This window comes from Chiroxiphia lanceolata, chromosome Z (assembly GCF_009829145.1).
Source record: "Chiroxiphia lanceolata isolate bChiLan1 chromosome Z, bChiLan1.pri, whole genome shotgun sequence".
Lineage (NCBI taxonomy): Eukaryota > Metazoa > Chordata > Aves > Passeriformes > Pipridae > Chiroxiphia > Chiroxiphia lanceolata.
Genome location: NC_045671.1, coordinates 25906303 through 25932678, shown reverse-complemented (window position 1 = coordinate 25932678; position 26376 = coordinate 25906303). Strand labels below are relative to the sequence as shown.

Below are 26376 nucleotides of genomic sequence, written 5' to 3'. Positions count from 1 at the left end.
ATACTGGTAATCTCCTGTTGTACATCTGACTCTGAATGGCACTGGCTACTATTTCTATGTAACTACTTCTCCCCAATTCCTCTGAAAATTGGTTTTCTTGCATTTGTCAATATCTATTTTCAGCATAATATTCCAAAATTACTTTTCTACTTGCCGATGTGACTGAAAATTAATTTAACTATTTTGCTCTATATAAATTCACTTTGAGACTTCAAAACAATTCTTATTCCAGTAAAGACCAACTAATCTATCAGTGTGCCTTGGTTTTCATTTGTTCCATTCTTTCCAGTCCTTGTTTTCCGAATCTTGGACCCTCTGTAACAGTAAGACTAAAATAGATTTTTTTTTTTATGCTTAAAGCTCATTCCAGACTTTCAAAAGCCTAATGGTGATTTTTTTGCCAATACTGTTTATCCAGTACCTTAATCACTTGTTCCAGACATAGTATTAGGAACTTACGGGGTTGTTGTGGTTTTTTTAATGTTTTATTTCCCATAGTCCCTCCCTCCTCCAATACGTGCAAGCCTTACAGTAATTTTATCCCTGTTTACATACACATATTCTCCTACACAGGTAACAGGTCTGCTCCCCTTACACCTTCACATTTAACCTAAAGTGTTGGATACACCTATTCTGATTGTGTTCTCTGTTCAGAAGTTAAATTACTGTTTCTGCATATGCATATAGTTCTTCTGATAGTTGTTATTCTCTTCACATTAATACTTCAGCTTGTACATGCTAGACTTCAGAAGAATTAGGTTCTTTGTAAGGTAATTTTATATTAGTATCAAAACAGAAAAAAAATGTAAAATTAATTTCCAAAACCCAGAAAATATCCCTTTGCAGCATGAATTATTCACTTAATAAGATTTGTTTTAAAAAATATTTAGTTGGTTTATTTTTATTTATGAATTCTTTTGAGATATATCAAAATATAGTGAAAAACAGAACTCAGAATTCTCAAGACAAAGTAGTAATACATAGCAAGTAACTGTCAGACTAAAATGAGCAAGAGATGCTATTCAAGAAAGTAAGATGATGTCACTACAATGCATTTGAAATCTACTGTTCAAAATGAAAGGAGTGCAATAGTTCATCCCCACACAAACAAATAGGTTCCATAATACAGACAGCTGAATATAGGAAAAATTCAGCTCAGACTTTCCACTGTTGTCTATTTATCAAATTTCTACTTCTGTTTGCAGAGAAGAGTTTGAGACTATGACCAGTGTGTACTCTATCCTCAGAAATAAAAAAAAAAAAATCAAATAACATAAAAGGTTTCCAAAGTGTTAGGAGTTCAGTTTTGCTTTGCTTTACAGGAAGCAGGATGAGGGAGTGGGCAGGGGAAAACCAAGAATTGCAAGTCTTGTTTCTCTTCTCTCACATTCTAAATGTCTTGACTATGCAACATTTGCTTAAAAACCCAGTGATGGAGAGGCTATCCTCACTAAGCACTTAAAATAATTAAGCTAGTACTTCTGGACCTGCACCGGGTGCTGCTGGTTTGAAAGGCAGCAAAACAGATACAGTGTAAACACTTTTGTGATGTATCACTAAATTACATCAGACTTAACCTCTGACAATCACTCTCTGTGAGGGGAGGGACACCTGCTGTAAGGCCCTGGATGTGCACACGTTCAGTGGGCAATACAATCGCAGATAGTGTCCCTCCAATGCTCATTAATAAAGAGATAACCTGATCACCCTTAAAAAGAAAACTATTTCCATTTAAACAGTGCCTCACATATGTCACTATTGACTGTATTGGGATTATTTGCTCCAGTAAATAACCCTAAAAGATCAAGTTCAACACCTGTTCAAGATTACTTTAATTTACACTGTCAACTACCTGTTTAGTTACGATTTGACAAAAACTAGTTTAAATCTACACAAAATGAGATCCTATTTTGCTACTGTAAACTTGTAAACAATTAACAGTTAGAAAACAGTATACATCATCTTCATTAGTCTGCACAAAACATCGGAGATACTGAAAGACTCTTTCTTAAAACAGTAACAAATCAGCACCTATTCATGAAAATCATTTAGAATGTTAAAAACTAAAAAGGTCAGGAATTGTAATCAGCAAAATACAAATACTAGGAGAACAGGTATTAGGATCAATCTTCCTTCTATGTTACGGATGTTTACCTTTGCAACTCCAGCCCTATGAGCACCCTGTGATTCCATGTACGCTAAGTATTTGTTGAATTCCCTGAATTCATCCATTGAAGGCCTAAAAGTCATGATTTTGCAGCTTGGGTTCGGAGGACTACCCGAGATGACAGCAGCCATTCTGATTCACTTTCAATCCAGCTTTAAACAAAGAAAAAAAAAAGAAAAAAATTACATACACTGTAGAGTATAATCTGTAAAACAAATTCTGAGATTCAACCTACTTGGTTTCAGACATGAAAAAAAGCTTCTAAAATCATCTGCCCAAGCTAGTATAAAAGGCACAAACCAAATATTTACTTTTTCACTTTACTCTTTTAAGAATACTCAGCTTTTACCCAGCACAAACTCTGTTGTAAGTGATATGTACACAGTTCAGTCCATACCTCTATTTATACAGCATGTTTTCTCAAGTTAACCTGGCATCTTCTGTGTAGATCCATCTGGATGCTCCCTATCTAGAGAATTACATTACACAGGCACAATCTAGAGTAACAAAACCACATTTTTGATAAAATATCACTTATTACCATTTAGTAAATGGTAAAGAGCAACTATGCACTTTCCCACTCACACTGTAAATACAGAGAAAAAGCACTGTATCTCCTAGGTCTCACATTAGCACTTTAACAACAAGACTATACAGTACTCCTCATTCTCTGAAAGCTCTGCAGCAGAAAACAGTCCGCAAGTGATACACATAAAATCAGCATTTCCTCTTATTTCCATTTCTACACTGAGGATGACTAAAAAAAGTCATATTTCTATTTCATACCAAGATATAGTACTCATGAAAGGACTGATCTTTAGGCAACTGACAGACATACATTATCTTCAGAAGGTGTTGCAATTTCCAGGTATATATCACCATGTGTAATCTACTGTTCACCAAACTCTTCATTAATCTTACAAAAAAGCTCATCCCAGAATACAAATAACTCAGCTGTGACTAGCTTTTTACTGATTTTGCTTTTCTGAACACATAATTCATTCCCTCATTTTCTACATCTGCAAAATGCATGCAACCATCTTTTTTTATGCCACACACTGTAACCATACACTTTGCTTGTACGTCAGTGTATTAGTCGCTAATTTCATTAGCTTCATGTCTCTTCTAGCTATGTATGAATCACTGCACAAGAAAGCTGTGTGTGCAAGATAAGATGCCTTTACGTCTTTCCACGCTTCATGGTCCTATGAGTATTTCAAAATTTAGTCTGCTTTTTGGATCTTTATTTTTCCTCTCATTTCGCGTCCCAAATTCACCCAGCATATCACTTTCCATTCTTAGCAATTAATTGCATTTCTTTACCCACATTCACATATTCAGCAACATCCTATTCCCCTCCCTACACTATATTCCATCCCTGTTTGAATTTAAATTAACTAGACTGCTGCAACTGTGTGTCCAGCTTTTGGTTGAGATAGAGTTAATCTTCTTCCTGACAGCTGGCACAGTGCTACGGTTTTGCATTCAGTATGAGAATAGAGTTGATAACATGATGTTTCGGTTGTTGCTAAGCACTGCTTACTCTGAATCAAGGCTTCCCATGCCATGAGAGTGAGCAGGTACAGAAGACACAGGGAAGGAGCATGGCTGGGACACCACATTCCAACTGGGTTACTCCATGCCGTAGAACGCCATGCCCAGTATATAAACTGGGGATTTGGCCATGACGGGCCAAGAGCTGCCTGGGGACGGGCTGGGCATCACTCAGCAGATGGTGGGCAACTGTGAGCATCACTTGTTCCTCTCTCTCTACTTTTCATTGTAATTGACAGTAGTATATTTTATTTTGTTTCAATTATTAAACTGTTCTTATCTCAATCCACAAGTTTTACTTTGTTTTTCCAATTCTCCCCACTGGAGGTGGGGTGGGAAGTGACTCCTTTGCAATCTGGGGTTAAATCATGACACTTTCCCATTCCAAAAATCAGTACCACTTTAATTTGAGGGTACTTTTGCATTTAAATTACCAAGTCCATATAGACAAATACACCTTGACATGTGTGAGATAGCTTCCCTCAGTAGTAAACAGCTGGCTTGTATACAATACATCCTTTATTTATTCCCATCTATTGAAGTTCCACATATAATCTTGCTGATATGACCAGTCCCAGGAAAATGAAACTTGGATTTATGATCAAAGGTGAAGCTATGTTTTCCTTCGCTGCAAAGCCCAATAGAGAGTGTTTACTATTTGTAATGGTTCACTCACAGTAAAGTGACACTGGAAATGTAATCAAACAGGATATGTGCCTTCCCTTTACCAAATCACCTTTTAGGCTTTCACCTTAAATATATTAAATAAGTATATACATCACTGAAATACACATACACACACACCTCCCTCCAACAACCAAACCCTTTGGTATTTCTTCACTGTGAAAAAAATTAATAGTCCTCCGTTATTCACCATTTTACATCTTTCAATCCATTCCACTGACTGTAAACAAGACAGCCAGCACTCAGTAGTTATTTCATCATAGCACATAGGTAAAAATCCTTCCTTTAATTCTTTCTGTATTCTGCAATAGTGTCAGTGAGGTTCTGGGGCACTTTGCAGGGGAAGAGGAGGGAGAAGGGGAAATGAAGGAGAGGGAAGAGGGGGGCATAGAAGAGTTATTCTATTGTTGCTTGGTTTGGTTTTTCTTATAAAGCAAATTACTTGAGCATCCGCTTATGAATTTGTCTTCTACGTCGCTAATATTCTTTGCTTTAATGAACAGAAAGGACTTACCTGCCTAGTACCAAATCTAGCATTCCCAAACCAAGCCAAGGATTCTAAATGCACTAACTTTAATGGGGAGAGGGAGTATGCTGCAAACAATAACAGTTGGAATTATTTTCAGTTAACCAATAACTGAATTGTTGTCTCACTACTGCAACATCTCTCAGACATGTCTAAGCCTTATCAGAGCAACTATTTCTGCTTAATTCAATGTGGTACTTGTAAACAATACTACACAAGAAGATTGGCTGATAGGCCAGTGGGTCATGCTGCCATCCAGAGGGACCCTGACAGGCTGGAGAAATTGGGCTGGCAGGAACCTTGTGAAGCTCAACAAGAGGAAGTGCAGTCCCACACTTGGAAAGGAACAATCCCAGGCATACGGGGTACATGATGGAGGTTGAAGGCTGGAAAGCAGCTTTGCTGAAAAGGCCTTTGGGAGTTTTGGACACCAAATGGAACACAAGCCAGCAACATTCCCATGAAGCAGATGTGGTTAACTGTGTCCTGGGCTGCACCGGGAGGGAGGCTGATAGCAGATAAATTAAGGTGATCCTTCCCTTTTATTCAGCACTGGTGAGGGCATGCCCAGAGTGTTGTGCCTAGTTTTGGGCTTCCCAATACAAGTACAATATGGAGCTAGCAAGCATGGAACAAAAAGCACCATGACTATGACAAACGGACTGGAGCATCTCCCTCATGAAGGCAGGCTCAGAGAGCTGGGATGATTCAGCCTAGAGAAGAGAAGGTTCTTATCTATGTGTATAAACACCTAATCAGACCACAGAATCACAGAACCATAGAATGTCTTGGGTTGGAAGTAACCTCAAAGGTCATTTAGTTTTAACCTCCCTGCCAGGGGCAGGGATGCCACCCACTAGATCAAGTTGCTCAGAGCCCTATCCAACTTGGTCTTGGAAACTTAAAGGGATGGGGAGCCCACAACCCCTCTAAGGCACCCTGTTCCAGTGCCTCACCACCCTCAGTAGATAAGTTTCTTCCTAATATCCAATCTAAAATTACATCCTTTCAGTCATTCCGTCTTTTCCTATCACTACACACCCTTGTAAAAAGTCTCTCTCCAGCTTTCCTGTAGCCCCTTCCAGGTACTGAAGGGTCACAAAAAGGTCATCACAGAGCCTTTTCTTCTCTAGGCTGAACAATCGCAATTCTTCTAGTCTTTCCTCACAGCAGAGGAGTTCCATCCCTCTAATCATCTTCATGGCCCTCCTCTGGACTTGCTCCAATGGGTCAATGTCCTCCCTGTGCTGAGGACTGCAGATGTAGATGGAGCACTCCAGAAGTGGTCTCACCAGTGGATGACTGCGAAAGAGGGAAGCAGGTTTTCTTCAGTCGTGACAAGTGACAAGATGTCACGTTTTAACCCACTGGAAACTAAATTAACTGTGGATCAGAAGACAACAAGTTTCCCAGTTGCTTGGTTTTCTTACCTTTTAATTCCAAACTGCTAGCCCCAATTTTCCAGCATCGGAGCAGCCAGGTGGCAATACATGCACTGAGACAACAGTTGAAATAGTTTCATATCTCCTGCAGCTCACTGAAGGATAGAACAGTTACCTCTTTTGTCTCTTCCTCCCGTTCCTGTGATAGCCCTGATAATGGCTGCCACAATGTTCCTGGTGCTTCACCCTCTTTGCACACCTCGCCCTCCTTTACTAAAGCTGTTTTACAAGGTGACTTTCACATGCATTTATTTTTCTGTACATGGGCAACTGACACCAGCACATGTTGGCTTATCACCAGGGTTGGAGCACCTCCGAGGCTGTTGCTCTGTTGTCAGACCTGGAGATCTTCCCCTTCCCTACCACCAGAACTGAGCACTGGTGAACAGGGTTCGGTCAGCCTGGGCCGGGCCCCAGCACATCTGGGTCTCTCTGAAACTTCTAGAGTGATAAATCATCTCTTCTAAATATTTTACTATTTTTTTTCTGGGTTTTGCACTTATTCAGAGGTGAAGCTCCTAAACACTGGAGGTGTCCCACTGTCCCAGGCACTTGCCCACACCATCCCACCCTGTCACTCATAACCATCCAGCCTTGGGGCAGATTACTGGGTGATATTCTTAAACATGTGTAACCTTAAACAAGACCTAAACCATATGCAGTAACATGCTGGCTCCTAGCAAAAGGACCAGATTGGTTTCAAGGGTATTCAAAAGATATTCCAAAATCTTTAAAATTCTTAAATGCTACTTTAAGAAGCCTTTACGAGAAGGAAGGAAAGAAGGAAAAAAAATGTAGGAAGATACCTCCCCCATAAATTGGAGAAAAGGTCAAAGGCATGATTATTCATCATGCCCAGTAGATGACTCCCAAAGTACAGAGGTGACTGCAATACTGAATACATATACCAGATTAGTTTCCCAACCCACAACACTCACATCATAAGCCAATACTACAGAGTACACCCAAATTATAATCTTAGCTAAGGCCCCTGCAGGACAAACAGCACCACAAGGAACACATACTTCAAGTAATTACATAACACACCTCTGAGAACAAGCACAACAGCTCTCATAGCAAATAAATCAACATTGTAACCAGCAACTATTAAACCAATACAATTAATTGCTCATAACACCTTTGTTTCAACACACTCGGTCAGATCTCTGATTATCTCAATCCTTCCTGCCCAACAATGGATGTCATGGTTTAACCCCAACCTGCAACTAAGTACCATCGTTCACTTACCCAGGAGGAGAATCAGGGAACAGAGTAAAACTCATGGGTTGAGATCAGAACAGCTTAATTGAAACAAAGCAAAATTTACTTTTATTATCGTCACAGAGAGACATAGAGAAAGCCTAAGAAAAACAAGTGATGCACAATACAGTTGCTCACCATCTCCTGATTGATGCCAAACCTGTGCCCAAACCACAGTCAGCCACTCTTCAGAGTAACTCTCCCAGTTTATATACTGGCATGATATTTCATGCTATGGAATATCCCTTTGGCAGTTCAGATCAGCTGTCCTGGTCAGCTCCCTTCCAGGTTTTCATTCAGCTCCTCACTTGAAAAGCATGAGACACTGAAAAATCCTTGACTTAGGGTAAGCACTGCTTGGCAACAACCAAAACATCAATGTGTTTATCAGCATTATTTTCACATTGAATCCAAAACACAGCACTGTACCAGCTAAGAAAAAATTAACTCTCTCCCAGACAAAATCAGGACACAAGACAAATGGCAACTGGCACAAACTGAAACAGAAGAAATTCCATCTGAATATCAGAAAACAGTTTCTCACTGTGAGGGTGGTCATACACTGGATGAGGTCGCTCAGAGAGGCTGTGGAGTGTCCCTCCTTGGAGATATTCAAAAGCCAGTTGTCCTGGTTCCGGCCAGGATGGGGTTAATTTTTTTGCAGTAGCTGGGAGGTGGCATGGCCAGGACCCAGATGGTATTCAATACCACCTCAAGTCATTGCCAGGGGCAGAGGAAAGGGACCCTCTTCCAGGAATAAGGGGTTCCCTCCCGTGAGAAAACCAGTGGTGGGGGAAGACCATCGGTATTCGTTTATTGTGAGCATTACAGTGAGTATTTTTTGCATGTGAATAATTTTCTCTTTCTGTACATTTTTGTTAGTAATATTGTTGCCTTACTGTTTGGTTTCTTATCTCATTTCCGTTTCCAATAAATTATTCTTATCTCAACCTGTGATTTTCACCTTTTATACCTTCAATTCTCAACTCCTTCCCACAGTAGTGGGAAGGGGGCGGGGAAAAGGGAGCGAGAGAGAGGCATGTGGTTCAGAGAGTCTCGGTGAGAACACTGAATTGGGAGCACTATTCCTAAAACAGAACGCCAGTTCAACACTTTCTGAACAATCCATTGCAGCTGAGCCTGCTTTGTGCAGGGAGATTGGACAGGATGATCTTCAGACATCCCTTCCAATCTCCACAGTTCTCTGATTCTAAACTATTCCCGCCTACTGCTGTAAGTTAAACACTGCAGCTGCACAGCTAAACACAAAGTTAGTCACAAATTAATATTAATTCTGCCAACTCATACAAGCACACAGTGACAGATACAACCTATATCACCTTCCACTACATCACAGATGATGCCCATTTCCAAAAGCATTTCCATATATTGATTTACCAATTAAGTTAATCAGTTGCTATGTAAACTTATTAAATTAAATCGTCCATATAGAAAGCCAGTGTCAAAAGGAAACCTAATATCAACCTTGTTGTCCTAGTTTTGCCTATAGGTGCAGAACATAAGAAACAACAGTGCCTGGATGTGTTCCAACAAACCTGATGCTCTATCTCCTTTGGAATTAAATTTGTCTAAGTTGAAGCAGTGTAAGTCTGAAATACATCTGACTTCCTACGTTCCTTCTGCAAAGCAGTAAGACAAGAAAAAGACATATCCAAGTAGTTCAGCTACCAGAAAAGCTGCAAGATGATTTTGACCAGTGTCTGATTTCAAGCACCAGCCACAACAAGCTTATTATGACATGAATTGGTATGATAAACATTCCTCTTAACTAAAACATCTCAACAAAACATACCAGTTTTAATAGTTGAGTTGCTTTAAAAACAGGAATGTACCAAACAAACTGAATATATTCTAGCATCTAGCCACAATGAAGCAATTAAGTTAAAGATTGTTAATCAAATTAATAACCAGTGATTTACTCATGTTAGCTTCCACAATCACACATCATCTTCTCTGGCCACTAGATTCCTAAAATCCTGTTTGCAAATATACTAACAAAATTATTATTCTGCTTCTTTGGAATTAAGACAAGATGCAAGCATATAACTGAATTGTATGGTGATGAAGTTCAATCTATCACAAGTAGAATAACTTTCAACTCATCATGAACACAGGTACAGCATTGGAAAGGCAGAATTTTTGCCCAGCTTCACTGTAGTATGAAAAATACAAATCCTGTATTTCACAGGATCTTTTATCTACCTGCTTCCATGCATCTTAGGCCCCTAAGCAATGACGACACAGACCAGTCAGCTTGTTTTGGTGCAAATAAACTGTCCAGTCCGTGTTCCTCTATTACTCTTCTTCCACAGTAAAAAGTGCTTTTCATTAACGTATTGCGTAAAATTGCTCTTTGATAAGCACAGTCTTTGCACAAACATGCCTTGAAGAGTTTCTACTATATAGCATCCTTAGTGTAAGAGGCAGAAAGATCATAAAGGCTATGCAGTAATTGTTATGCTAGAAGTCCATTTATTAGATGCTGCTACTCATTTTAAGATTTCTTAGTAATATAACACCCTTACAACTACGATCTATCAGTGGGAACTTCTTAAATTCATTTCACATTCAATTATTGCATTTGTTCATTACAAACGCCAATCTGAAACAGAAAGCATCAGTACTGAGTTACAGGTTTTAAATTTACCACAAAAAACAAATCATCCAGAAAATGTTGGCCTTACAATTAAATTCTCTTAACTTCTAACACAATACGTAATTCTCTCAAGGACTTTTTGGAATTCAAGAATCCTATATACTTTCTCCAAACAGTGCCTACTTTTGTTCTTTTTCTCACATGCAAAAATTCAGTTATACCCTAATCAAATCATTAAGACAAGAGAGCATAATGTACAGTTGAGTTTAAGAGTTAAGAGGCTTTCAGAGGTCCTTTTGCAGACAAGAGCATAACTACTAAGAGGCCATTCTAATGTAAAATCCACACTGCAATCACACTATCACTGACTCAACTATTACACTGAGGTGTATGCATAACTACTTATTTTCTGATATTACAAAGCTGTACAACCTGAGAAATAAAACGTTCAGAGTTTTTGTTTACTACTACACAATGAAAATGTGCAAGACATTAGTAAACACCAAGTTATAAAAATAAATGGGCAATATGCCCATTTAGGTTGCACATTATGAAATAGGAAGACAAGTAATACATACACAGGGAAATTTTACAGTTATTTTAAATCCCTAATACCAGCATTGTAATCAGTCATTTTCTGTCCCCTTGCAAGACAGTACTGCACTTGAAAAAAATGCCCATTACTATCTAGAAAAGCAGAGGGCAATGTAAATAAATTATATATTCCACTCAAATTAGCATGCATTAGTACTTTGCTAACACTGGAAGAAACTTTTTTAGCTAATCATGGGAAAGCTCTAGCCAAACAAGCCCAAGCTATGAACCTGATCCAATAAACTGCAAAGCCTGTCCCTAAAGCTTCAATTTCTTGGTGACCAAGTAGTTTGCCTATGTCTTGAAAGATATCTGATTAAAGAACTCAAAAATTAGATAAAATACAAGCATGTAGTTTGTCAAAGTTGCCAGCTAAAAAGCCAGTAGCTCAGTTAAAGAACCTGATCCTCCTTTTAAAGAGTTTACAGCCTTTGTAAGGCCTTGTTCAAACCCTCAAATCATCAGCCAGGAGTATAATAATACTATATTTGTCTTAATACTACAGCAGTGAAAACGTGAGGTCAGCAAAGTTCAGCCATCCACATCTATGCCAGTAAATGGCCCAAGAAACCTACTGAATGTAAACCGAAACACCAGAGTTCAACGCTAGAAAAGCTCAGATACATCAAGATGAAATCTAATTAATGCTACAATTCTTTACATAATCCAAGATGCAAACACATTTCACCACTTATGATGACAGGGAAAAGTGCTTTTTAAATAACTCCTGTAATATTTGAACAGCATAGCCTGTATAAACATAGCAGATCTGATACTGCAGAACAGAAGTGTACCATATTACATGCTTGATTACACATTGTATTCTGCATGATTGTTTGCTAAGTGCAGAATCTACAGAACTGTTTCTTCTGTATCCTAAGAAAAGAGAAGAACTTCTATACCATACCACAGTCAACTGAAGTTTAACTATCCAAATTAGTACCAGACAGCTACAATTTCAAGTCTCCCCTGCCAAAACATCGAACAGGTTTTTGTAATCCCTACAACTTGCCATACTGTTAAAGGTGTCAAAATACTAAATAAAATGTATTGGTGGAAGAGTTATCTGTTAAACACTGTTCTTTGATGCAGAATTCTCCACACCCTCGGAAGAACATAGAATACATTATTCCCAGAATTGGAAAACATCTTCCAAGTTCCATTTATTTGATATCTATCACAGAAAACTAGCAATTGTGTTTAATCAAATTACAAGCATAACGCCAATTCACAAAAATAGAAAATACTAAGCCAGAATGAAAGACACTAGAAAAACAGCATGTGTTAATTAGTTTGCAGTTGGTTAAAATGCGCAAAAACCTGCAGCCTTCACTACGTGAAACCAACTTTCAGTATTACAGTATCGTTTCTTTTTCCTTCTAGTGTAAGATGAACAAACCAGTACTTTGAGATTCACCCATCAACAGCAGGTAACCAAAACTTTCTGACTTTAAGACACAAGACAAAATATTGACAAATTATTTCTTCCAAAGATGCTTTGTGGGAGGCATCTCTCGACTGCCCACTTTGGCCCCTCTACTGAAAGCACTGCTGAACAAGAAAGGCAGAAAAGCACAGCCAGTTCTGTCTACTGCACTATATACAAAATTATTAGCTAACATGGCAAAGTGCTAAGTAACTACAGACCACTCGTGTCATACCTGTGTCGTGCTCATATTTTGAAAGATAAGATTATTTATTATTTCAGTGTGTTCTAATACATAAAATATCAACATCCACAACCTTTACTCAGCAATCCAAATTAAACAAATCACACAAAGCAAGCTCCAGTAAAAGAGAAAAAGAAGGAAGAGATCAAATCTCTGAAGGTCATTGCTTCCCACAGATAAATTAGGTAAAACACACATTCTTCCCTTTTTCTTTTGTTGCAAATTTTCAACCATGCTAACTATGGGATAACAAGCATTTGAGGAAGAATTAACTCTGAGAATTTTTTTTTAAACAGCTAATAACAAGAAAATAACTTTGTCCACAGAAAGGCATGCACAAAAAGCCACAACATTTTTCTTGAGGCTGATCTGAAAAACACGAAGTAATATATCTGAAAGCAGTTGTCAGATACAAAAGTTTTCAAACCAAAAAAAATACAAGATAAACATTCGCATTATGAAGTACTAGCTGCCATTTTTTAGGAATCATTCAATAAAAACACTTTATTGACAAAATGTGAAGAAAATTATGATTAGCTCCTGTAACCTCCTGTTTGCATACCCTGTTTTGCAAAATAAAGATGTTTGTACTACCATCTCTGCAAGAGCTGGAAAAGAAACTAGTAGGAAACCATGCCTTAATCTACAATAGTCTAAGCAGCAATTTTATCTACAACACAGGTAAACACGCCAGGGTAGATTCACTTCTGCATTTTCTTATATCATTTTTAAAGCTTTTAGTATAATCTCTAAGTAGGTACCATGCAACTCCCCATATTGTTTGACAAAGTTAATTCAAAGATGCAAGATACTACATGAATGCACGGCCCATGATTAGCTATAGGAATTACTTTTAGGTAATTGAAAACATAAAAGCACAGTTTGCATGTTCAACTATTACCAAGCATGCAAACAGTTAATTCTCAATGTAATTTGGTTTTGCACAGTTATGTTTGAATTATTCCTTTAATCACAGTAAATGTGCAAGCGAATTATATCTGCCTATTTTATGTACTTGGCTTTGAAAGAGATCCTATCTACCAGAAATTCCAAATCTGTCAATTAGATTATTAGGTTGTATTAACTCATAAAAGAAATATACGGGACACAGAGTTTTGTATTTGTGAGATGAGGCCAAATCTCATAATTAGGTATGCATTCCTCAGACATCCACCATTATCAGGAAGAATCAATTAAGTTTTAATATGTTAGGAGCATTGACGATGTTAATAGACTATAAAAACTTAAGAAACCAGGAATCCGGGTAGGTAATCATAATCTGAAGCTCCTGAAACCACCTCAATTTTACTATAAAGCTCTGAGTAGTTTGCAAACCTCATTTCTAGTTTGCATTTCTGTATTTGGTACTAGACTTACAGAAAAAATATTGCAAAAATATAAAAATGGCCTAATTCGAACCCATAAATACTGAACTGAAAAATTACCTGAATTCATTCCACAGATATTCTTCTCCCACACCAGGCTCACAGCATGAAAAACATCTTGAAATAACTGATCTAGGACAAAGGACAAGAAGAAAAAAACAGATAGAAAAAGTACTTTTCTTATTTTTATTTGCAACCCATTGTCACAGGAGAGAGTGGAAGGCTTAGACAAGTTATTAAAAAAGCCCTGCTGTACAGTCAGGAGGTACAGAAAGGACTTCCTTGCTTTCTAAACTTCTTCTCAGAGAAGGTTTTAGGTGCAGCTTAATCAATCCTATCTTAGCCTCAGACTGTGTCAATGGTTTCAATTTAAAGAATTAGAGGTGTGATTAAATCATTTTGTCCTACAGGTTTTTAATAACGGCAAAACGGATATATTTATATAAAATGAGTTATTTACTATGACAACTGAACAGACAAAAGATCTTAATCAAAATTATGTATCACACAGTGTAAAAGCTAAAAACCTTCTAGTGAGGCATCATATAACATAAAGGGGTATAGGGCACTGTAACAAGGCAATTATATTAAAGTAACTGTATCAAAGCTAGCAAAAGAAACAACCATTAAGTAGATTTGATATAATTCACAATACAAGATAGCTGGCAGATTTCTCTTAATCCCTGGGGAGTAACCATGAATATGCGTCCTTGCTTCAAGGGAAAAGCTCCACACTTCAAGAAAGTATGTGGAAGAGTCTGCCAGCGAAAGATGGACTGAGCTTTTATAGTTATAAAGTGATGGACTGGTAGTCACAGATTTACAGGCCAGTGACCAGCTTATCTGTCAAATCCTGCTTCAAAAACCAGGATGTGTATCTGAAGCCTGGTGAACCTGGCTGGCTTTAGCATAATTCAACACCAAGACAGCACCTGGCTCCAGCAGTAGAACTTGCATGATGGCCTGCACGATGGGTTGCATAATGCCTTGCATTGTACCCATTGTCTGATCGGATTCTAGGCCTTATCCGCAGGCTGCCCTGTCCCACCCATCTTTCTTTTTAATGCAAACGCACGTATGAAACCCATAGTCCTAGTCGGAAGGAGCCTGTCACAGGCTTCAGCCACAGCAAGTCAGATCTATCAAGCTTCCACAGCTGCTAACAGTAGACATCTAGTAAATAGTAAGTGTAGGAGTAGCTTATAATTTACTTTTCCAGAATACCATCTAATTCTTCAGCAATGTATATATCAAGGAGTCCTTAGGTGCAGCAGATATTACTCGCATTTGGTGGAGTTTGATGATTTTTTCCCCATAATTCTGAACCTTTGTAGGCCTTTAGTATCCAAAACATCTCATGAGATAGCACTCTACAATCAACAATATGCTAGGTGATGTATCTTCCTCTGTATATTTTGAGTGTTTCGCATTTTAGTTTTATCTGATATCTCATGTGCACACTGGGAATAGTTATCAAACTGCTTTCTGACCACACATGACTTACAGATCTCTACCATGGTCTCATGCAGTGAATCTCTTCCAAGCTGAAAACTTCTAGTCTCACCACAGAAAATCCATTCCACATTTCTGATCATCATTGTATCCTATTTCTGGATCTTTATCAGTTCCAGTAAATTATTTTTAGTCATGGGAAATGGATATTAAAGCTGCAAGCACTATTCAAGATGCAAGTAAACCATGAATTCACACAATGGTGTAACAATACTATCGTATCTGGGTGCCGCCCTCACAGAGTCTGGACAGTGGTTCGGCCTAGCTCTCAGTTTTCCAAGGGCTAATTTACAAGTACCCAAAAGTTCAGAAAAATATTCATTGCTAATGCAGTCTGTAATATTCATGGGGATAGAAAATGCAGTACTAGGTCTGTCATTTCTGCCAATACACATTTCTCAAAAAAATCTTCCTAACTATATGGCATGTAATTAACTGCTTTTTCAGGTCTCCTCCCAAAAGATACTGTTTTATCTTGGATTTCACAACTCCTTAACATCAAAACATATATATCCTTTTCAACCCAAGGGAATGCCATGAAGCTGCATCAGGGGAGGTGGCTGGGCACTGGAACAGGCTCCCCGGGGAAGTGGCCACAGCACCAAGCCTTGCAGAGTTCAAGGAGCTTTTAGACAATGCTCTCAGGCACACAGTGTGATTCTTGGGGTGTCCTGTGCAGGGCCAGGAGTTGGACTCAATGATCCTTGTGGGTCCCCTCCAAATCAGGATATTCTATGATTCTACAGTTCTGCAAAGATTTGTATATCTCAGTAAATCCAAAGGAGATTTCCACAGGGACAACAAAAGAACATTGTGAGTTTAGAAGTTTCACCAACTCAAATATAAGCCATACCTACAACCTTGAAGGCAACAAATCAGTTAAGAAAAAGCTTTTCTTTTATTATTAATTAATAATTTCCCAAATTTTAGAGATTTTTACTGATGTCAGTTTTGAAATATTTATCATCACTGATTCAAATCAAGTACTCCATATACATCATTGAATCCAACCAAACATGAAGAGTTTGATTCCTAAAACCTAGGGAGTTTCTTACACTTCTTAATTTCTATGCCTTTATTAGTAGCGCAGTTAGCAGACTTCTACACATTTCCCCTATTTTAATTTTAAATCAAAATTACTCTTTTTTTTCAAACCAGTTTATGATTATAAACAATTTATCCACCTCCAAAGCCATAGGTTCATTTACCATTTTAGCAACTTACACATTGTTTTAATCAACAAAATAAACTCTGAAAATTAAATAAAACCTGTCTCAGCACAGTAATTTTTGTCATACAACATCTACCATGAACAGAAGTACTTATCTAGGTCTTCTTACAGACAAGCTACCGGCTAGTAACTGGCCTTTTAATTTTATCAGACAAAACCCAGCGGGAAATCACAGGTCTAATGAGCTAAATCCCAACAGCTCCCATTGAGTGACTCCACCTTTTACAGGCAGAAATGTCACAAAGGAACTGGAATGCATTTTGTTTGTAAAATTTTCCCTTAATATCTGTATCTGAATTATCCTACCATGTCTGAAAATCAGAAAATGAAACTGATTAGACACTGATATTTTTTCAATAATCAGTTTTCACGGAGATGTGTTTTGAACTTTAAATCTTTCAATTTTAACATCTTAAATTTGAATCTTGACAAGTTTTTGAATCCTTTTTTATTCATATTGTCCTCAGTTTTCAGGGTATACTGTCCCACAAATGTTAGATGTAAAAAGAATTAAGGATAAAAATGAGTATTTGCATAACTCAGCAATATGACAAAGCCAACAACTCAACCACTATGTGCCAATCCACATTTTGAACAGATTGGAGGAAAGTGCAAGCCTACAGAAGAATTTTTTATGACACACACTGGCATCCAAGAAACCTGAAGTAAATACTAAGTTTTCATAAATCAAAACTACAATAAGAGTCTATAACACATTCTGGACTTTGGATGAGCAAATTCTTACTGACACCTTCATTACGTGATTTGATTACACAACAACTGCTATCCTGCAAGTAAAAAATACTGCGCACGTTCAAAATATCCTATGGGTCTGCCTGTGAATCTAAAAGAAAATCAAGAAAAGAACTCAACACATCACTTGTTCATTTTGAGATATGAAATATCAAGCTATCAAATGACTATGGAGATTTTTTACTAGATAAGTACTAAAATCTTAACATTTCAGGACATCACCTTTTGAATGATTCCTGCAATCATTTAGGGAACTTGAAAATATCTTGTATTAACAGAATTACAGTAATACGGTTTCATGTGGACCAAAATTAAGTATTAGGGTGGGATTTTCTAATTTACACTGAGGATAGTAAGATAAAGATATGAACTTTATAAAACATATTTGACCAAAACTGACACCACCACAAATCCCATTCATGTTCTATTCAGCATCATGCTGATGAAACATATCTTAGCAAAAGAGGCCTAAGAATATAGTTAGTAAATAACTGAATTAACTGCAGAACTAAGAAGGAGACCAACCTAGAGCTGTTTAAACTCAGAAAGGCTTACATCTACTGAATTCAGTATTTTTTTAAAAAGTTGCATATAAAATCATATTTTTTACTAAGTACTGTATCTCCTACTAATACCTTAGGAATACTCTAATAATTAGAAGTTGACAACATAATTTTCTGATTTGAATCACTGGTGACGGTGCACTCAGATTTAGTGAAGAACTATTTAACTGATTTTTTAGAAATCAAGTCAAGAGATACAAAACTCTGCATACAATACCCGTCAATAATTAAGGACTTAAACTTACAGGATTTTAATTCTTTTCCATTTCATCATATTTACCATTCAAAAAAAAAAAAAAAGAGACCAAAACAAATGACTTTTCAAAACCAATACTGACTAAAGATTTTTCCCTCATCTACATCCTAATCCAACAGCTCATGTCCACGTATTTGGATGATACCTCTTGTTTCCTGGGTCAGTCCCTGGAAAGGAAATTGCTTTTATACACATCTGTATCTGCACTTAGTTAATAGAAAACCATCAGCTGCCAGCAATCAGTAGCACCAACACCACTCCAAACTGAAGCCGAGAGAAAGATAAGCATGAGGGGCAGTGGTTCAATTTACTATCATTTCAACTACTGAAAAGGAAATCATGCTTGTGTTTTCCATTTTCTTGTGTTTGGAAGGTACCTGTAGCAATGCAATCAGTTAGCTATCACAGTTCAAGGAAAAATAAGGATAAAGCCCAAGACAAATGTTATATCACGGACACAAAAATAAACCCCCCATTGTAGAGTCACAAAAATAGCCTGTATTACGCTGCTAGAAAGTTTTATTCTTGTGGAAAACGTTTCAGCTTAAAATGTGCTCGTTTAGTAGCCACCAGGTAACTTCCCTTGCTACAGCAGATAACTATAGTGCAGGAATCATAAATCTGCAAAAATGTAGTTTAAAAACGTAAAAAATATATGTTGTTTACTCTCCGAGCTAGTATCATTTTTTAACAAACACGTGGACGTCCAGTATTTTTCCTAATACAGTTAAGCTATCAGGAATAATTTTTTGCATGCACTTCACATTTCAGATTGTCAGCTAAAATCCACTAACGTCATTAAGAGAAGATTACTAAGGTGGCATAGAGCCCTGATCCCAAAACCAGTTGCGAAAGCGTGTAGCACTATAACCACAGACACACGCACACGTGGAACCGGCGCTTAACTGAGCGTTTTACTCAGCGCACAGCTTCAAAGTCCTAGCGACGTGCAGGAACGAACGAGCTGTACGAAAAACAGACTGTAAGAAAAGTCCACAGTAATTTCAACACAGCACCGAAGGACACGGAGAGAAGTAACGCTGTGTTTCGCTCCGTCCACACAGGTCCCACACGCAGGGAAGCCGCCCGACCCCCCCGGGAACGCGAGACCTGCCGTTCCCACACCTGCGCTTTCGCTTCCCCCGCCTCGGCCGCAGCCACCACCCATCGCTGGGGGCCGGAGCCCCCGGCGGACTCTCCGTACCGGCCGCGGGAGGTCCCGCGTTCCCCGGGGAGCACCTGGGCCGCTCCCCCCGCGCCCCCGCCCCAGGCCCGGTCGGCGCTGCCTCGGCGGGGAACCCGCGCTCCGGCCCGGCCTCCGCAGCCCCGCAATGCTCCCGCACGCCCGGCCCGCACCTGTCCCGGAGAGGCTCCAGCGGGCAGCAGCCGCCGCAGGTCGGGCCGGTCGCGGCGCGCGCGGGTCCCCGCCCGGGCCGGCGCTGTCCCGGCCTCGCGATGACAGCTGCCGGAGCGCTCGCGCGCGCGCGCGGGGGACCCGCCACGTGACCCGCGGAGCGGCCCGCGTCACGTGCCGGGAGCGCGCGGGCGGTGCCGCGGGTGCTTCCGGGCGGAACGGCGAGGAGGGGCGCGTGCTTCCCACCCGCCCCGGCGCGGGCGGCACGGCAGAGCCACAGAGGGCCCGCCCGCCGCACAGCGACCTGGGCGCTTCCCCCGCCGCGCTGAGCCACCTGTGCGCTTCCCCCGCCGCCGCACCCGCCGCAACGGAGCCGGCGGAAACACAAGCCCGAAGCTTCCGAGCAAAGTCGGTCTATGACAGAATCACGGGATCAGTTGGGTTGGAAACGACCTGAAATCGTCGAGTCCAGCCTATGACCGAACACCACCGCGTCAACTAGACCAAGGCACTAAGTGCCACATCGCGTCCTTCCTTAACACCTCCAGGGCCTGTGACTCCACCACTTCTCTGGGCAGTCCGTTCCAATGCCTGATCACTTCCTGTGAACAAATTCATGCCAAGTTCCTTCTACTATAACCTCAGTAACGCTGAACAGGCAGGACCTTTCAAGTCCATAGGAATGGTGAATCCGTTAGAGCATGCTGCAAGGTCGACTTGGTTATCCTAATTAATCTCCTTTGAAACGCCATGTCCCGTATCAGTCAGTACTGCTGTATGAAAGTGATTTTGTTTGCAAAACTAATGTTGCTTTTGGTGACAAAGGCCCAAAATGCTCAATGTGTTTGTGTTTATGTTCTGAAGTGCCATGGTACAGTATAATTTTGACTGTTCAGATTGTTGATAAAATAAATCAGTCTGTGGTTTAATCACTGTGTGGTATGCTTTGACTTTTCTTCTCATTAGTAATCGCTCTTAATCTTTCATTTAGGCTTCTGGTTGCTATGTTGAAGAAAATAGTGAAAAGAGACCAAAAGATAACTGAAAAACAAGTCCTTTTCAGTCCTTCTTCAAGAATACCTACTATGTTAAAAAAGTCTTTATACTTCAGTATATCTTTGAGCACCAAAACCATTTTCAATATTAAAGAAACCTGAAAATACCAAAATTTTTTGGGATTTTTTTTTAAAGGAACATGTCTAATGCTATAACTGTGCTGTGCTCAGACACATTCATGGTTTTTTGTCACTTGAAAACTACTACTGGTTAAGAATGCTCATGCAATTGTATCTCTGAATATCTCTGTATGGCACTGCTATGTCCAGCAGTGTCTAAAATGAGTCATCTTCATCTGCCTAAGGAAAGAAATTTTGTTTCACTGAATATGAACAGGAGAAACTGAGTTTTTTGCCTTCTTGGTCAAGCCTTTGGCAGGTGAAGCGTGTTAATGTTTGTTTAATGCTTACAGGAAAACAGTGCATATTACTGTAGTTTCTCATTCAGTTTGTCTTCTCCTTGATGATTCATATACAAAGCACAAAAGATTGATGATTTTGCATTGTTTTCAGATGTGATCTCTAAGACTCAAGGTAAGTACTTGTATAAGAAAAAGTAGAGCAGTAACTCTTGAAAGTGTTGAGTCAGCACCTCTCCTCATCTGTTCTTCTTTCAGGTAACAAGTCTTTGTGAGGCCCTTAAGTGCCTGGAGTGTATTACAGTATTGCCAAAGCATACACGTGTCAGTGCCACTGGCTCAGCAGTCCCAAGGAGTGGACTGAGGGTGCACATGAATAGCCTGAGAGCATTAATCCTCATCGTGCTGTGGCTATGGAAAATTATGCCTTGACATCATTTTTCAAAGCCAGTACCTCAGTATTTCTGTATTGATAGATGGAAGTAAGAACACTGGCCTTCTTCAGAGTAGTTATGTAGTTATGCATGTTTAATAGATCAATATTTTGGCTTTATTAAGTTGCTCTGGCACAGTGCTTTCAGCACTCACTGATCACCTTTAGTGGGTTCATCTCAAAGCACCTGTTAGTTTGCTGACAGGTTCTAGCTGGCATGAAGAATCTTCTTCTTACTGAGGTTTAAGTAAGCTTTTCTGCACTTTATTCCTGCCTTTTATGTTTTGGACTATGTCTTTAGGTTAGTGTTGGCTACTAACAAAAACCCTGGTCACGTGACCACAAGCACCAAGAGAAAAGGATGTAACCTGTAAGTTCCCTTACTTGCGTTTTATGGTGATGCAATATCTAGGCAGCACAACATTCTGACCAAAAAATGGCCTTTCTGCTGTGTGATAGTGTGTATTCTCTCTTTCTCCTCCTTTCTCAGAGTCACAATGCATTCCTGATTTGAGGAGCTGACATCTGTTTCAGTTGCAAGTTTGTCTTCCATGACACCTCTGGGTCCCTGTTTCAGTGTTTTACCACTCATGGTGAAAACTTTTTTCCTTTTTTCCTTAATATACCCTGAATTTCCTCTATTGCAGTTAATGTGTTTGTCTTGTCCTATCACTGTGTTTTTCCAAAGAGTCGGATAGTGTGGTCCAAGTTTCAATCCTGTGTCTGCCAGAGACAGTGAATCTTTTTCCATGTCTTGGAGACTTTGTTATTGCAGTTGTCTGCAAGATAACATCACAGCACTGTAAGCTCTCAAGAGAAGCAGCTTGCAAAGAAGAGCTGCTTAGGCCGCATCTTTTCTATGCCCTCCCACTGGGTAATTAATGGTGGATAGCAATAAGGTCACCCTGAAGCCTCGTCCTCTTAAAGCTGAACAAACCTAGCTCCTTCAGTCGCTCCTCATTGGTGATATTCTCCAGCCCCTGACAATCTTGTGGCCTTCTCCTGGAAGTCTGGAAGTATGTCAATGTCTTTCATACACTGAGAAGCTGAAAACTGGTTATTTCACATGTTATTTCACCCAGATTGGTGCAGAATATTTCATTTTGGTTTTGAGTATAGGTTACTTCAATATCATGTAGCAATAACAAAAACCTTTCCAGAATTTTAAGTAACATATTTGTTTAACATTGCAGTAGCATACTTCTGAGGTATAAAACATTCACTTCTAGAATTCCACTGCAGTACTTCTTAAAATACATGAGATGGCAGCAAATACCAGAAAAAAACCAAAAGCGCACTTACGGCCCAGGGCAGAGAAGCTGTTGGCAATGAGACAGATTTTGCCCTATTCCTGATACAATTGTCTAGGCTGTGCAGGTTGCTGCAAATTCTGTTATCCTGCATTGAGCTATAAATCAGGGCATGAGTGCTGGCTCTTTCAATGTAATACTGACCGAAAATTTCTGTAGCCTATATGTTTCATTAATACTATACAGTTTGGCAATCTTATATAACAGAAGAAACAACTTTTTTTTCTTTAACTTGTCAGTTTTTACATCTTTTTCATCATGTTTTAAAAATTTTGTAGCAATATATAAGCTTCTAACTTTTAGTGTTATGGGAATTCATTCACTCATGGAACTTTGTAGCAGTTAAACATTTCTGTGACATGAAGTTAAGCATATTTAAACTGGGAATGATGAACAGGAAAAACTCTAACAGGACAAATAGGGAGTTAGTTTACCCAGGCATATAGTTGGTAGATAGCGTCCTTCTGATAGTGTCATTATATCCAGGTCAAAAGTCTTTGAGTACTTTGTCTCAGAACTTACTGGCTTGATGGAGAAATTCACAGAATATCTATGCATCTCTTACAAAGGCCACACTAGATAATCATAAATAGAACTTTCAAGTTGGGAATTCAGATTATTTGTTTTTAATATATTTATTCTTGACATTTTATATTAAACATAGAGGAAACCTTATGGTATTTAATATGAATGACTTTCATTAAAAAACTTACCTATGCAGACAGTGTTAATTTCAGCCAATAGCTTTTTCTGCTCAAAAAATATCAGGGTAAAATAGAGAGGTTATGCCATATTGGCTCTGCAGTGCAATAGGGCTGGAACAGTGCATTGCAAGTCTACTCAGGACTTCAAGTCTCTGAGGCCCAAGTTTGGCCTCCCAGACAGTTCAGCTGAGCAGTCAAAGGCTCATTATTTGGTGACACTAGATTTTTCTTTTGTTGTGTTCTTGCTGTCAGTTTTATGAAAAATGTAGGCTGATTTCCAGTAGTACTCGACAGATGGTCAAGAGTCTTGTTTGTACTGTAGTGTGAAAGGAATGAAAAATTAACAGTATGTAATCAGGTCACCTTGTCTCCCCTCTGTGTAAATGAAGTTGTATTCCTTTCAGTACACTTTGTTGACTGACCTATATTTAATAGTGTTCTAGGTCAAAATTTTCACAATATCTGCCCATTTTTCTTTTCAGCACCCATGTGATTTTACTGGGCTTCAGTAGTTTTATATGCGTAAAAGACAATTCCATGATGATGACAAGGTAAAGATGAATATTCAGACAAGGACAAAGAACACAGAATTATTTCTTGCCTCCCCTGTAAATAAATAAAAGAATTCATGTACATAAACTTACCCTGAAAAGGATGCAAATACATCTTGTAACTAAATACCTCACCTAGGTATTTTATACCTTCAATGAATTTGATTTGTTGATGCTAATATTCACTGAATGTAGAAAAGTCTTTCAATTTATAAATTAGGCATAGAGCCAAGATGCATCACACTTAGATAAAAAGTTATATGTTACAGGAACCAAAACCTTTTTATTGGAAAAGTGATAGAGACGGCTACCACGCTGAACTCAGGACAGTCAGAAGAAAAGAAATCTACTTTAAAGCATTAAGCAGCTCATAGAGGAGAAAGTTCTGCCTTGTTAGTTCGGGGTTTTTTTTCAGTCACTGGGTTGCCAGCATGTTGTCTTCCTGTATGCAGAAACTGTGCTTTATTTCGTAATGCAATAGGTGGCAGTCTTTATCTTCTTTTTGTCTCGTCCAGAAGCAGTTAAGTTGTCTTTCTTCCACACACAAAAAAAGACTAATCTGCTTAGACTGCAGCAAAAGCAAGACAGTAAGGATTGGCTACCAGTAATCAAACTGCTTGTGTTTAAACCGTAAATTAAATCTCTGTAAACTGTCCTCTGAATCCACCCAGACTCTGACAAACATGAGCCTGCAAACAAGTGGCATTTAACCATCACTGTCCCTTTTTTTTTTTTCTTTTTTTTTGCATTTGTCCAATTTCGGGGCTGAACTGAGAAAAATTAACTACATCCCTTTGTAAAGCCCTCATTCAGAAATGTATTCAGTCCTTTCTGTCCTTTCTAACTGAGCAGGTGAATGAGAGAGATTTTTTCATTTTTGTCTTGAAGAGTGTGTCTCTGCCCAAGAAAGGTAACAGAGCAGCAGAGAGGGAACAGTAGACACTAACTGGGCAAATACTGACTGCAGGATACCATCCTTAGAACCCCTTTATGTAATAATACAGGAAGTATTTCAAATAACTCTACCTTCAGGTCACAGAACAAGTAAAAGGGAAAATTACCAAGTGTATACAGCCCAAAGCTTTGCCTCAGAATACTATTTTCTAGAATTTGCAAAGGGTTTAAACTCTTCAGACACTGGAAATTAAATGCAAATTGTACTAACCAGGAGTTGTCACACTTTTCACTTTAATTCTACACTGTAGTATCTTATAGGGAGACACAAAGGAGTTCAAAGCTAATATAAGTAAACGTATAGTAAAACTTTGTAGTTAACTACAGCTTACATATGTAGAATCCTTTAGTAAGAAAGTTGTGATTTGTCAGTAGTCAGAATTAACATGAAATGGATGAATCTTCGTATATTTGAAGTTTTAATAATTCATCATTTTGAGAGTATTAAGAATTTTGTAGTGTAACTAAACATCAAAATAAATTTTGACGTGGTATTCATTTGATAGTCCACAATTTGATTGCTTTATTTTCACTATAGAAGTCTAAGACTCCTTACAAAGGATTTTTTTAATGTATTTTATTTTTATGAAATTCAAATAACTGATGCTGTCATGGTTTTGAGAAGCAACATGAGTTCAGAACCCTTAAAGATCTTCGAACATATCAACAAAGCAGCGCTTGAAGATGAATATGTTTTTGGCCTCATACATGATTTAATTTGATGCAGCCTTTCTTGTGCTCAGACACATCCATTAATAGTGGTATATGAAAAGCTTCAACATCAGAGTACCAGAAGAAGTAAAAAAATATTCTTAAGTCACCTGACACGTAACTGATTTTTTTTTAATGTTGTTTGTTCTGGCTGTAAAACAATGAGGAATAGCATTTGCTGTACTGGAATCAAACAAGGATTAAACCAGTAAAGTTTCTGACATGCAGATGAGTATTCTTATCTTGGTATTTTTTGACTCCATTAAAAATGCACTAAATGACTTTGGTAAATGGAAAATACTAAAATCAGTAATGCAATAAATACTAATTGCAGACTGATAAATATGATTGAAATATATAAAAGAAAACACATCCAGTAGAAGGATACATTGTAAATACTTTGTAAACACTCCTGACAATCTTTTTTCTGGTCTTTTTGTTCTGTCATGTTCATTAGTTTTTCTTATTCAATTTCTGTATACCCATTCCATGTATTATTTTCAGTCACATTACTCTTCATTCCTGTGTAAACTCCCAATCCTCATTAGAGATCAGAAATCCTCATGTGCCAATTTAGTAGGACAGACTTCAGTAACAACAGGAAACTGAAAAGGGGGGCAGAGCTTGGGGGGTTCTTGGTTTTCCTCCCATTGTGCAATGGTGGAATTAAGCTGCTGGATGTTGACCTGACATATATCAACACATAACATTTCCAAATAGCAAATCCTTGA

General features: G+C 38.7%; 1 protein-coding gene and 1 long non-coding RNA gene across 10 annotated transcripts in view; one reads left to right on the top strand and one right to left on the bottom strand.

Annotated features, from left to right (window-relative positions):
* The window catches only part of KDM4C (lysine demethylase 4C), a 257803-nt gene extending 238146 nt beyond the window's left edge, over positions 1–19657 (bottom strand). For 5 of the 8 annotated variants that reach the window (XR_004354389.1, XR_004354390.1, XM_032674844.1 and 2 more), the window contains exons 1-3: positions 19571–19657; positions 13960–14031; positions 2155–2319 (exon numbers count right to left, since the gene is read on the bottom strand). Coding sequence is in view for 6 of the 8 variants with exons in the window: in XM_032674844.1 (XP_032530735.1) it covers positions 2155–2298 (144 nt within the window). In the remaining 2 variants the exon portion in view is untranslated. Of the gene's footprint in view, positions 1–2154; positions 2320–2564; positions 2585–13959; positions 14032–19570 lie in introns of those variants that run through there. The other 3 variants (XM_032674845.1, XM_032674847.1, XM_032674846.1) reach the window with 3 other exon arrangements.
* Positions 19658–21329: 1672 nt separating this feature from the next.
* On the top strand, positions 21330–25740 carry LOC116781148. Of its 2 annotated transcripts, XR_004354781.1 has the most exons (5): positions 21330–21464; positions 21717–21785; positions 21906–22431; positions 23912–23980; positions 24250–25740. It is a non-coding gene; the product is annotated as an uncharacterized LOC116781148 (long non-coding RNA). The 2 variants fall into 2 exon arrangements; XR_004354780.1 differs by having other exon boundaries at positions 21330–21785.
* The last annotated feature ends 636 nt before the right edge of the window (positions 25741–26376 follow it).